The sequence below is a fragment of the Scomber scombrus genome, chromosome 19, assembly GCF_963691925.1.
Source record: "Scomber scombrus chromosome 19, fScoSco1.1, whole genome shotgun sequence".
NCBI classification, from domain to species: Eukaryota; Metazoa; Chordata; class Actinopteri; order Scombriformes; family Scombridae; genus Scomber; species Scomber scombrus.
In genome coordinates, this window is record NC_084988.1 from 8,533,844 (window position 1) to 8,547,958 (window position 14,115).

At 41.7% G+C, this 14,115-nt stretch overlaps 1 protein-coding gene across 1 annotated transcript in view; it reads right to left on the reverse strand.

Moving 5' to 3' along the window:
- grin3ba (glutamate receptor, ionotropic, N-methyl-D-aspartate 3Ba) overlaps positions 1 to 13,095 on the reverse strand; it is a 70,968-nt gene extending 57,873 nt beyond the window's left edge. Inside the window, exon 1 of the mRNA XM_062440353.1 lies at positions 12,562 to 13,095. Coding sequence (XP_062296337.1) covers positions 12,562 to 13,095 — 534 coding nt within the window. The remainder of the gene's footprint in view (positions 1 to 12,561) is intronic.
- Positions 13,096 to 14,115: the final 1,020 nt, after the last annotated feature.

The window sequence follows — 14,115 nt, forward strand, 5'->3', positions numbered from 1 at the left end:
TATCCTTGTTTCTAGCAGAATCAGGCAGCTGTTTTAGCAAGAAGTGTCAGATAAACCCACAGTATGCTACCCGTCCAACACCAAACCACGTAAAGACAAAATTTGTAGCTGCAAGAAAATAATGGAGCATCTTACATTTACAGTGTCACACAGGAGTTGTTGGACTTCCATTCATCAGAGAGCTAGAAACATGACTCCAGATGAATGCTAATATTGCTCAGTGTCTTCTGGCTGTGTGGATAGGGATCTGTTTGTTGACACATTTTTCAGTTTTTCATTTCAGTGTAGTTTTCATCTTGTTCCTGTATCCTCAAATGGGTAAAAAAAAATCAATTGGTGCAGCTTTAAAAACTAAAAATCAAACTGAACTTTTGAGCCGACATGAACAAGAAGTCTTAGAAGTACTCAGAGGATAATAAAATAAAAAATAAATTTCAACATCTGCAATTCCATGACCACTCCTTCCTTTGAGGAAGTTCATGTAATCGAAAGCTCTTAAATGTGATGAGATTATTTTGTGAATTTTGAAACACATCCAACCCAACCTTCACACATGAATAGTAGACAGGGCTGGCACCAAAGCGCACACGATTAATTACCATATGCATATACTCCCAAACACACACAAAACACAAAAACCATTCTTCACATCAACCATTATGACAATAATAGACCCACTTGCACACAAATAGTAACACTGGCAGAGGATCAGCACTGTTGGGAAAGTCTTGGCAGTGAATCTGTAGCCCAGCATTGCTCCAGTCAGGACAGTCTGACTCAGACTGTAACAGGATGGACAAAGAACTGAAATGGACAGACCGGGCACCGCCTGGTCCATTGGGCATCTTTTAACCAGAGCTGACAAGGCTGCCAATAAGTGCTGCGACTGTAATACAGTGCCATTTTGAAAATTAGCGCTGTTTAACAAAGTCTGGGGGCGACTGCAGATGGAGTGTCCAGTATAATGGTTGCTTTGCTGAAGCATACGCCAACAACAACAACAACAACTACAAATATCACCCCATAGCTGGATAACCATTTACACCAGTGGCTAAATGAGATGGAGTCCCAAATCTCCCAATTGACTTACATGTAAAACTCAACTGTTTATTCAATGTGAGTGAAAATATAACAAAAATTCAAAGCATGAAATTTCAATTTTCATGCTTCATCTCTCATGGAAAATATATCCTATGTCTTTATTATTATTATTGTTATTGCCAGCAGGAGAATTGTGGGATGATTATTCAAACTAGTCAGTCCCGCAGTAATGTATTTGGAATGTGTTATATAATCTTGGCAAACCTATGCTGTTCCGTAATGATTTAAATGTTTTGGCCACTCCATGCTTGCGATTGATTTATATTTATTGATCGCTAATGATATTCCAACTTTTGTGACCTACTGGCCCTTTTGGACATGGACAGAAGTGTGAATCTTATTCTCTTGTACAGTAAGTAAAGGACTTTTCACAATATCCTAGAAAGGCTAAGAGACATTTTCTGAATATTTAAGTTTTTATACTCTCTGATAACGCTCAGCACTGAAAAGGGTGGGGAAATATTTTTAGACACTGTGTTGAATGCCTTTTCTTGATGTAGACAGCTGGGTGAAGAAAGGCAACACAAAGTGCTTCTTCCCAAAGCCATGTGGGTGAGACTTAACAGTGAAGTCGATTCTTTCTATGCTTCTAATGTCTGTTACATTATTGCAAGAGTAGATTTTAATCATCACTCTTCTGCAGCATCTCAACCAAAATTGAAATACCTCGTCCAATTTTTCACCTGACAAACCTCTACCACAGTCCTCACCAGTGAGTTACCTGAAAAAGATATCTCCATTCAACCATTACGCCCAGCTGTCTTGCCTGAAAAGAATCTTCCTACCAAACCATTACACCTGACTGTGTCGATGTTCACTCACTCAGTTCACTCTTGTGTCATGACTGATAAAAAACAAACAAACAGCCTACCTTGAACAAAAACTCCACCTCTCATATTATAATAACACCTTAACCTTAACATAAGGGTATAGTCCACTCTACCGCTCATAAACAGAGAAAAAAAAACATTGCTACACAGCCATTTTACCTGAAAGAAATTCCGTCTATTCCCCTTTTTGTTTTAATAAGCTCTGTTTTTCTTGCCTGAGGTAGTTCAGAATGTATTGATTATGCTCTATTCTGTACCGTTTCCTGCTGCAACAGCCTCTTTACAACAGGAGAAACACAATATTCTTGTTTATCATCTAATATCGTATCTACAAGCCAAGAACCCAACCAAGACCTTGAGTTATAGTAGGTAGCTCAGTAAGAACACAGGTGAGTCTAGTTGGGATTGCTTTTGGTACACTTTTGGTTCATGTTGCTGAATAAATGTTTTTTTTTCTAGATCTTGGTCATAGAATAAATCTACACAAATTTTTGAAACAAATTTTATGTAATTTCATGGCGTTCTTCAACTCAAGCACTGTTCTTCAAGCAGTGTGACTGCAGGACAGATGCAAGATATATGCATGCTACTGACCTGAATTAGAGTGAAATATTGCTCCGCTGTGTAGCGTGACTTGGCATGAGATAAGTGCGACAGGGAAGCTGCTTTAGTGCTATCTGGAGGACGGTCTGTCCTCTGTTGTGAAGGGCAATGAGGAAGGAAACTTGATCACATCCCGTTTATCTTCTCTTTATCCCTAAACTTTTCTCTTTTTCTTTTTGTGTCACCCCACCCTGACGCCCTCATTTACCGTCTCCTTGCCTCATTCACCCATCCATTGCCCTCAATCCTTGCTTTCAAATCTCTTTTTCCCCCCGCTACCCCACGTCTCGCAGTGAGACACTCTCTCTCTCTCTTTATCAGTTGTACCATGTATGCGTGTCTCCTTCCGGCCCATAAATAGTGTTCATGTGTTAGATGTTATGCGTATGAATATCAGATCGTCTTGATGTTTCCTCTGCACCAGCAGTCAGCCTGGGATATCATTCAGGATTTATGTTGTTCCACTCCGCTCTGCTTTATGGAGGCATCTCGAACAGAGGTCAATACAGAAAGAGAATGGGAACAAAATAGAAAGAGAGGCCTGAAACCAGACTTCCTAACAAATGATAAACCGCTTGCTTGTATGATGGATGCTCCCGGATACAATCTGATTGAGCGTGCGTATCCATGCATGTGTGGGGTAGAGCCGTGACTGTCACGTCTGAGTGTGCATTTGAGTGTGTTTTGTGTAGAGGTCTGTGTGTATGATTGCATCTACAGCAATGTCTGTGTAGTATATATTGGTTACAGGAGATTAGATGGAATTGAATTGTGCAGTGTGCTGTATGTGTGCGTACTGTATGTGTGTGTGTGAGCAAGTGGGACTTCAGCATGCTTTAAACATACTAGTTTGTATGGACAGTCATCTGATTACCCTGAAAGCAGAAGTGTTTCTAGCTGTTCTGAGCGTCCACACTTTATCTCACTGTCATAGAGAGTAGACAAGATGTGATCAATTGTTCAGATGGAGAAAACAGTGCATAGTTGAAGTCTTGCAAACTTTTCCACCTCCACACCCCTTGCTAGGCTAATTGCTGTGTGTGCTTGGCAGATAGTTCATTTTGGAAAGTTAAAAATATTGACAGTTGCAACGTCCCAGTTCCATCTTTGGAACTGTGTGCGAGAGCGACTTTCAGACGCTTTTAAACAATCCAACAAACACTTTACTGGAAGCACAATGACGCCTTTCAGAATCAATTAGGACAATTATATGTTTTTTGGTGTTGGCTCTCTGATGAAGCACACTGAATTCAAAGTGAAATAATGACTGTAATTTTAACAGGCTAATTTTCAGGGATTGTAGCCCTTTTTTATACATAATACCCAATTTTAGGTGACAAAAAGTAATTGGATAGTACCAATTTAGCTTTTTACCACCAGTTGAGGTATGTTTTGATGAGCAGTTCCCATTTTCATTCGTATCTCCTGCTTTCATTGCAGATGAACACATGTATACATACATAATATTCATAGGGATATATATTCCTGCTGATTTTCATGCTATCCCACCAGCCAAATGTTTAAGAGCTAATACCACCAAAGACTTGCAAAAATGCACCAGCAAAAGGAACTAGCTAGCTGGTTAGCAAACAAGGATGTAATGCTTTACAAATGTTTTAAGAGGAAGGAAATTAATTCAGGTTTTTTGGCCTTAAGCACACAGTGTTTTGGTGGGAAAAAATAATGTAACTGTGTTTGTTTAAAGTAAAACTCCAAAGGATACTTTTCAGTAACTTTAATAAAGTCAGCATAGTTGATATTTGGCTGCAAGTCCTGTGCAGAGATCTACAACCCACAGACATCAGAAGACTCTTCTGCCAGATCTGTACTGCAGCCACTTCCACCGCCTCCATGTTTCATGGTCCTTTCATCTTCTTTAGCAGGTCAAACACATGCTCCTTTGGATTGAGGACAGGTGACTCAGCCAGTAAAGCACAAACCACTGTTTTTCGTCCCAAAAAATCCTTGGTCGACTTGTCAGTGTACTAAGGATTATTGTTGTGCTGCATTGTCCTGAAAGTCAGCATTTTAACGTCACAGGGATTATTTAATTTCCGATCCAACAACCTGGAGCAGAGCCAACTGGGAGAAATGACTGCACTGATGTAAAAGTTGTAAACAATGCATGTTTATGTGTGTTACACGGATGCCACCGGTGCACTGATATGTGTCTCCTTACAGACAGCTTTTCCTCTGTGGGCAGGTGGTGTTGAAGCCCATCCAGATGGGCTCTAAATCATCCCCTTTTTCTTGCCAACTCCCCAACATAAATATCCCAGAAGGAACACAGAAGTTACCTTGGGGTCCACCATCTTTCAATCCCCTGTCTATGCCGTACCCGCCTCTCAACTAACTTCTTCTCTGACAGCTTTTCTCTCTGTCACATTTTCTCTGTCACCTCCTAGTCTCATTTTCCCCTCTTTTATCTCATACTAGCTTGCTCATTTTACTTTGCTGTCTATTTCTCTCTCTTTTTTTATCCTTCCTTTCACCCCTTCCTACCTGTCTGAATCGTTCAGTTTGTCTGTCTTAACTTGTTTCTTTCTCTAACGCTTTCTTTTGCTCACTCTTTATCCTCTGCTACTTGAAGAATTTTGTCTTCCCCTTTTTTAGATGTTTACCCCACTTTCTTGTCTTCACCCCTGGGTGTTTGGCTAACCTGTCGCTTTGGCACTCACTCAACCGTGTCCCACAGCCATCTGTCAGCATCTGTTTAATCTCACATCAGCACATGTCTCTCCCACCTCCTCTCACCTGTCTCGCCTCCTGTCTGCCTCTCCCTCCTGCTTGTCTTTCACCTGTGACCTGTGGGAGCATCTATAAGACCATATGGGTGCGTTGTCTCCAGGCCTACCCTTATCACTGAAGCCCACCTGGCCTAGATTCCTGCTGTTCTGCCTCAGTTGCCACCTACTGTAAAACCATAAAACACATTCTCAAATGACTGCTGCACAATCTATGGAAGGGAAAGATGAAAGCAAACTTTAGGTGGATTTGAAAAGTGGAATAGAAAGCAGAGACGTGTATTTCAACGTGTGCCTTTTCATCTTTGTGTGTTTTGAATGAGTTTGCATGACTTTAATCGATAGGTGCACAGTGTGTGTAAGCATCAGACGGAATGTGTGTGTATGTGCAATCATCTATCTATATCAGTGTGTGTGCATGCAGGTGTGAGACTGTTTTTCAATCACAGAAAGCTTGAAGTTATCACTCACTAATCCTCTAATGAACCGGCACAGTTTAGATAAAACTGCCTCCATCAAACTCTTCAATGGAAGAAAAAGCCCAAGGCCCAGGCCTCCTGTCATCCTTCCCTGCCTTCCTTCAATATCTCCATCCCCTCACGCCCGCCTCCAAACGTCAATCTCTCCCTTCTCTTCTCGATCCCTACTTTCCTTATTCCCTATGCCCCGATTCCTCCTTTTCTTCCTTCATCCTTCCGTTTCCTCTCATATCTTTTCATTGCCACCTGTCACTGCCTTGTTCCGTACTCCCTTACACCTTCCTTTCTTCCTCTCCTCCTCTTTTTTCATATCACCCCATCCCTCCTTCCCTTGTTCCTTATCAAACAAATCCCTCATTTCCTGTTTGACTAGATTAATCAATTTCTTCTGTTTCATACTTCCTTATTCCCTTCCTGCCTCGATCGCTCCTTCCTATTTCCCAACCAATTCCTCTGTCTTGTCCTTGATCCCTTTTTTCTCGATGGCTTCTTCCCTCATCTCTCCTTTCCTTTTATATCCTTCCGTCTCTACTACCTGATTCTTTCTTCTTTAATCTCTCCACACCTCGATTATTAATGATTTCTTCCTCATTTCCTTGATCCCTTCTTCCCAAGTCCTTTACTACCTACCTATCATGCTTTCTTTCCTCAATCCCTCCATCCCATGCCCCCTCCTGATTTCTCCTTTCTTGATCACTCCTTACCTCATCCCCCCTGTTAATTCCCTTTGTCCTTTATCCCTTACCTCTGAGCAACATAAGGGAAAAACCATTATCTTCCTCGATCCTTCCTCCTTACCTTGTTTCCTTTTCCTCAGTTCCCCCTTCCTGCCTTGCAACCACCTGATTCCTAATTTTCCTTCCACCCTTCCTTCTTGATCCCCCCCTCCTGCATTTCCCATCAACTGACACCTTCTTTCTTCCTTGATCCCTACATATCTCCCTCTATCCCTCAATTATATCGTTATAATGATAACCACGTCTTCTTCGCTCCCTGATACACTTAGCCCTTACTTTCCTTTCAGCTTCTATCCATCAAGGGCCATCATTCTGTTTCTCTATAGACAAAATATAACACTGGTGTGGACTTACTGGACACATTTCACTAGAGGCAAAAGCACGAACCAAACACAAGTCAGCCTTTAAAACACTAACTCAAATGTGATACTGAGCAGCTCAAAGAGGCCCACAGTCCTTTTGGTAATACATACTCCGCTGTTGCTGCTGTGCTCAATTAATCTGGCTCAGTCAAGACCGCACTGAACTGTCATCATAACACTAATAAAGAAAAAGCTTTGAGCTGTTTGCATTAAGTGGCCTGCTTGTCTCAAACTGTCAGTTCGCCTGCGGCTCTGGCTCGGCGCAAGTTTTTGTCCCTCTCTTTCCACTCGTTTATTCCACTGTGGCTGGGGCACAAATCCCCTCATCATCTCAAAGGAAACACTAAAGGCAGCATGGCCTTGTAAAGCCTCATTAGGCTTAATAACCTTTAGTGAGCACAGGGCATACATTCTACTGTATGCATGTGTGAATCATATACATGTAGGTATACGTTTGTGTGGGGCGTTTGCGGGTGCTTCTCTGTGTGCATGCATGCGTGAATGTGCGTGCGTGTGTGTGAATATGTGTGTGTCCTCTGAGAGCAGGGCTAGCTCAGAGCCACAATGCGTCTTATTCAGCAGGGTCTCTGGATTAAAATGTAATTTCATTCAAAGTCGCAAATTGGGTTTTTTACTGTACTAATCTTCATTTTACTAAGCAGAATGAGGTATGTCATTAAAAAAAGAAGTGACTTAATGAAAGAATGCAGGATGGATTGATTGCAGTGGGGAAAATAGTTCCCCACCGGAACGTTAAAGGTTATTCTGAATCACAAGACGGTGAAATTCATGAATAATACACTGCATAAATATATTTGTATTTTTACAGTGTTTATTGTAGTGATTATTTTGTAGCGATGATGATAATGATGACATCAACATTTGCAGTTTACATTTCCAACTAATGTTGCTATTCAGCGGGGGCCCGAATTACTGCTGCAAAATCAGCCGTACATTTCAGATTGTTCCAGATCAAATTATCAGCATTACAACCAAACAAAGCACACAATTTACAAGCAACAGGATTCGAAGAAATGTGGCTATAATTTGCATACATATTAAAGAGGTCTGGTTAAGAAATAGGGCAAGTAAAAAATAGACATAAGTGTGAATAAAATGCTCTCTGTATTCAAAGAATATTTAATAATTAATTTGGACGTAAGTGATCTAATTGAACCACAGGGAGAAAAGAATAGGAATGTCATTCAAATTGAGTAAGTGAAATATAGTCTTGTACATTGTACCTTATGGGCGATTTTCAGGGTGTATTTCAACAGTATTAAGTGAAGCTGGGAATAAAGTGACTGAGCTGCTGGAACACAGCTTCCACTGTGAAGAATGACAAATAATGAATTCACACCATACCACCCCTCTCACCTAATCACATATAAGAATCAGCAAAACCATTTCCTCCCGTTCCCCCTGCTAATACATTTCCCGAATAAAAAAAAAAAGAAGAGAGAAAAGAAAAAAATCATGATCCACAAAATAATTCCAGTGATATTATCAGCGAATCCAGAATTGTTGGGTGAGACTGACGCTTTAAAAAATGCCGGACGCATTAGAAATGAACTGAGATTGCAAAGATGTCCCTTTTCAATTATATCTGTTTGGAATTGCGCAACCGAATTATGTCATGCTATAATGACTATGCTATATTACCAACACACCCTTGCATGCTACTGGAATACCAATTCTAAAACCAATTTCATTCATTTTTTTTAGGTTAATTAGGGTTATTTTTGGATTCCTTAGCTTAAAGATCAAATATCTTCAATTTTCTCATTCAACAAAATCTACTGATGAACAAATCACCTGCCAAAATGCCCGTAATGACCCTGATGGGAATTAGAAGCCCATTTCCTTTAACTGTCCCCTCCTCCCCATACAACCCTTCTTCCTTTCCCCTCTCCTCTCCTCCCATCCTCCCATCCTCCCTGCTAGAGATGGACGGCAGAGATTTACAGTTAGGGGTCACACAGTGGTTCTAATTAGCTTAAGTAGGTTGGGAGGAATAAGCACTTCCTTGCTAAGACACATCACCAAGTCCCACAGCTCTGTCTGACTAAGCAGAGACAACCGACCTCTGCTTCTGTCTGTCCCTCTGTCCATCTGTCTATCTGTCTGTGTCCTTCTCTATCTCAGTCTTCACTGGTGCTGGAATTTCCCCTGTACTGCAACACAGAAATATTTTGGCGATAGCTAATAATTTATGAGAGGAATTTACTTGTCACAGTACATAATAATGACGACCCTTCTGCAGCAGCTTTGGATGTGCTGAAAGGTCGTCTGGAAAAATTCTAACATCACCACCTCCAAGAAATGTCACACATGCTGTATTGTTTTCCAGTCATGACTGTGACATTTCTTTTTTGTCTTCAGATAAAACATGGAATGTGAAAATTATTATCTGACAGTAAAGAAAAAAAACATATTGTAGCAAATTTTAATTAAATCTTGAAAGACTCCTTGTTTTTTTCTCATGGTCATATTATTTGACCTTGATGATGTCTATTTACGCCCTCCGGCCTGTAATGAAAACACACGTCCCCTTATATTTCAGTGACATTTTTAAAATGTTTTGTAAAATTCACTTTCCTGTTGGAAAACTGTGTCTCTGTCTAAATCTGCAAGCATCTCTCTCTTTCCCTCTGTGTGTGTATGTGTGTGTCTATCTACCTCTCTCTGATGTCCAGGGAAGGGATCTGTTCACCAGAAAAAAACATGGGCTGAATTCCCAATACCCCGCAGAAAATCTCCACAATTTCAAAAACACATGGGAAAAAACTCCTTCCAAAAACAAAGAGAAAAAAAAATACTCAGCCTCCTTTTTTGGATCAATCTGTGACAGATTCAGCAAATTTTTGGCAGAGGGGTTTGTTTTGTCTCTGGATTTCTCCAGCTCTCCTTCCCTCCTCTCAGGAGCACTCCTTCCCCCTTGTTGCTAACATGTAAATAGCATTTTTAATTACAATTCTATCTTCTGTTTGCATATTTTGCTATCAACAGAGAAACCAGTGTACAATTCCCTGCAACTAACAATTTGCCTCCCTGTTTACCCAGCCCACTTGTCACTGCCCTCTCTGTGTGTGTTTAAGAACCTGTCCCACCTACTGCCAGACTCGTTTTATCTTATTTCTCACATTGTTCCCTTTATATGGAGGTGCACAGTGGAGTGCTAGAGAAGGAGAACACATTAAAATCCTTCACTGGCCATAAACTAAAATCGATACTGTTTAAAGGCTGCAGATAACTAATGAGTATTATAATTTTTGATAAAGTATCTCTCTGAGGAACCGATCAGTTGTTCATTGTTTAATTTTCAGAAGATGTCTTCAAATTGCTAATTTTGTCAAACCAACAGTCCAAAAGACCATTTACAATGATATACAGAGAAAATTAGCAAATCCTTAAAGATGAGAAGATGAAAACAACAAACGTTTTTCACTTTTGCTCAATAAATGACTCACAAGACAAACTGATAATGAAATTTGTTGTCAATTAATATACTGTAGATCAGTTTATTGACTAAAATATGTGCCCAAGCATTAATATACACTGTTAAAAGAGCAGAAAGAGGGCATGAGTGATGCTCTTAATGTTCTTAACGGCTGCAATTTTTCTGCATTTAATTTTTCAAAAAAGCTGCTCCATGGTCACACTCTGCATTCAATACTGTGTCTTTAACTATGGATTTTCTGTTGATTCATTTTGAGTTTCTGCCATATTTCATTATTTTCTATTGCCTGTTAGCTATTACTACTCATCGCAGCTATCCTGCTCTACAGCTGACACGCAAACAGATAATACCGCTGCCAGACACGTCACCTTTTATGAACCTAAAAAAAGACTAGCCTGACACAGAGAAAAAATGACTACATGAATTTTATATGAGGCTGAATCACTGTTGTGTTGCTTTAAAAACAAAAGCTTCCCAAAACAGAGATGCATTTATATGAATATGTTGCTTCAAAATTATTTTCTAAAAATACTGAACAGACCGAGGCAGAGACACACACAGAAAGAGGGTGATGTTGTTTCTCTCTTGCCCGGTGACTGCTTGGCACAGTTATGTAGAACTGAAATGCCTCCCACAGCTTAAAAAAAAACCAACCTCTCCTCCGTCCCACCCCTTCTCTTTCTCCCCTCGTCTCTTCTCTCTCTCTCTCTCTCAGTCTGCTTATCTCCTTGCATGGCTGACACATTTGTCAAGTGGTGTGACTTCTCATCTTCTCATTCATGCAGGCTTTATTGAAATCTAATAAGCAATCCATTGTTGACAAAGAGATGCAACAGAACAAAGATTTCAGACTTAAACTATACATCTTTCCCCCCCTCCACTCTCTTTCTCCCCTCCCTGTCTCCTTAATGAAGCCTCTTAGTTCAGCCTGTGTGTGTGTGTGTGTGTGTGTGTGTGTGTGTGTGTGTGTGTGTGTGTGTGTGTGTGTGTGTGTGTGTGTGTGTGTGTGTGTGTGTGTGTGTGTGTGTGTGTGTGTGTGTGTGTGTGTATTGGAGGTGGCGGCAAGGGGAGTGTGTGTCTCTCAGCTTAACCTGTACGAAAGTTGAAAGTCCTTTTTATTTACACATACCCCTATCTGAACTTGTGTGTGTGTGCACGGCTGCATGGGTGTGTGCATGTGTGTGTGACAAAGAGATGCAGTTGGCTGCTCAGTTGGATAGAGGAGGATATGACTGGAGCTGGATTGAGTGACTGGCAAACACCTCGTCTACTGCTGGGAATACTAACATGACACGCACTCACATACACGTGTTTATTGCCTACCTACAAATTTGTACAGGTACAGAGTAACACACACGTATAAACATTTATACTATGAGCACACACACACATACACAAATACACAAATAACACGAGCTGCAGGCACCACACCTCCCCACAGCATCAATCTATCAGTATCTCAACTGTTTGAATGATTCACTCTGAAAGGTGCCAAAACAGTCGTCTTCAATCATACACATTCATGCACACACAAATACAGACACACACACACAATCATACAGAGCCACCCTCTGTTAACACACACACGCATGCACGCACACATAGACACACAACAGGAGCCAGCTTAAAGGGAGAAAAAAAAGCATTTCACTTTAAACCTCTGCTGCCGGAGGGCTTTAGGGTTCAGTCCGATACCAAGGCAGAGCTACCAGATATTAAACATGCATGTGAAAGGCCTGCAGGTTCACCAGCAAAGCTCAGCTGAGATCAATCTGAACATGAGACTCTTCTGCAGAAGCCATTTAGTGGCATTTAAGGATTTTAGGACGCTAATTGCTATTTCAATCTGCTATTTTTCAATCATTTCTATTCTTGATAGTTATTCTCGTCATGCTTAAAGTTGATCCTAAGAATGATTGTTCTTATTATCCCCTGTAATACTTACTTTTACTCACATTATTCCTTTTGGCTTTAGCCAGCCTTAAAAGATGTCTGTGAAGAGATTTGCACCAGCTCAACCACCAAAATCTTTGCTGCAGGGTCAGTCAAAGTTTCCTTGTGAGTCAACTCTCTGATAACGCTTCAAATTAAAGTATGTTTGGCCATGGGTTAGTGCTTATTGAACAGCATAAAAACGATAACATATCACCAAATCACCTGTAGTGTTTTATGCATTTCTGTTTTTTAAAGATGACTGCTACAGGTGCACAGACACCGCACACAAACACACACTACCCATGCTTACCTTGGTCACAAGAGGTTCTGTGTCCTCCAGGATGGAGATGAAGGGGATCTCCAGGAAAGAGGAGAGGAACTCCACCTGGATCAGCTCCTCCCTGGAGCGGGGGAAGGCGAGCATAGCGGACACCCCCCTGACCACCAGGTCTTGACAGGCGCTGCGGGACAGCGACTCCGGGTCCCCACCCGCGGGCGATCGAGCCACCATCTCCAGGCTCAGGTTGTAGGGCAGCAGGGGTAGTGCCTGAGAGGGTGTCGTGGAGGAATCTGCCCCTCCGCTCTGGTGCCGGAGGCTAGCCAGGGCGCGGTTGAGCGCGTTTTGTATCCGTGCCGGCTGGCGGGTCGGCAAGAGCGCACCGAGGCGTACGGTATGACCTATCCGGGCGAGGATGTGGCACGGCTGGGGGTGCGGTAAGCAGGGCTCGGGGGAAGTGAAGACGGTTAATAAGAGAAGCAGCAGGAGCAGCCTGGCAGAGAGGAAAAGGAGATGAGGTCTCCCGGGGGCAAGGCAGTAGGTCCAGAGTCCAGAGAGAGACACCATGCTGCAGCTCCGACACACAACAGAGGAGGACTGGGCTCAGCTCGGCGGGAGATGGCATAGCTCCCTCTTTCTCCCGGCTCCAACGCTTTTCTCGGACTTGATGGTTCTTCTTTCCTCCCCTTTTTTTTCTTAGCTGATGTGCTGCCGACGGTGATCTGTTGGCGGTTTTGCCTCTCACCTCTTCAAAGTTTTTATGTCAACAGTAAAAGACGCACGGTGGAGGAGAAGAGAGGAGAGATGAGCGCTCACAGCTTAGAGCGGTCGCCCCGCTTCTGTCAGTCTCTGCTGGAGGAAGGGTTAGGCAGACCAGCTGTGAAGTGTGTATGTGTGTCTGAGTGTGTGTGTGTGTGTGTGTGTGTGTCTGACTGAGTGAGTGTGTGTGTGTGTCCATGCGCCTGCCCGCCAATAATCTAACCTCTCACGGAGCCTGCCTCTTGTTGAATTTTAATGAAAATTCGTCGGGTAACATTTCCTTCCGCTTCTCTGGGTCGCAAAGAGAATTTGCTGTTTTCATTCAGAGACAAGCAAGCTAAGATGTTTGCTTGTAATTATTTTATGAATTTTAATTTGAGATAAGACAATCCAATTAGTTTTCTTCCTTCTAGAGCACGGTTTACTTTTGTATTTCTACATTTTAGTGGAACATATAAACTCATAACTTTCTTTATTTCTTTGCCCTGATTTTGACAGAAAACTCACATTTAAAGAGTAAGCAGTATTAAACTGCTGTAAATTGAACACAGACTGATTTTAAGAATAAAATAAGTCTTTTCTGAAATGGAGTCTTGTTATTAATGTTAGTCATTTATTTTGTGAGGTAATGGACTGCTTTTAACCACCTTTACAACTAAGACCACTGATGTCCTTGCCAGGTTGGCCAACACAAAGCTAATGGCTTGCTGAAATCTCAATTTTCCTCAGAGATTTATCCCCACTTCCTTACTGCTGTCCAAGTAGAACATTATCCGTTGTGTAACCACATCTTTTCAGCACCATGGACAGTGCCAGTGCCATAAAAGA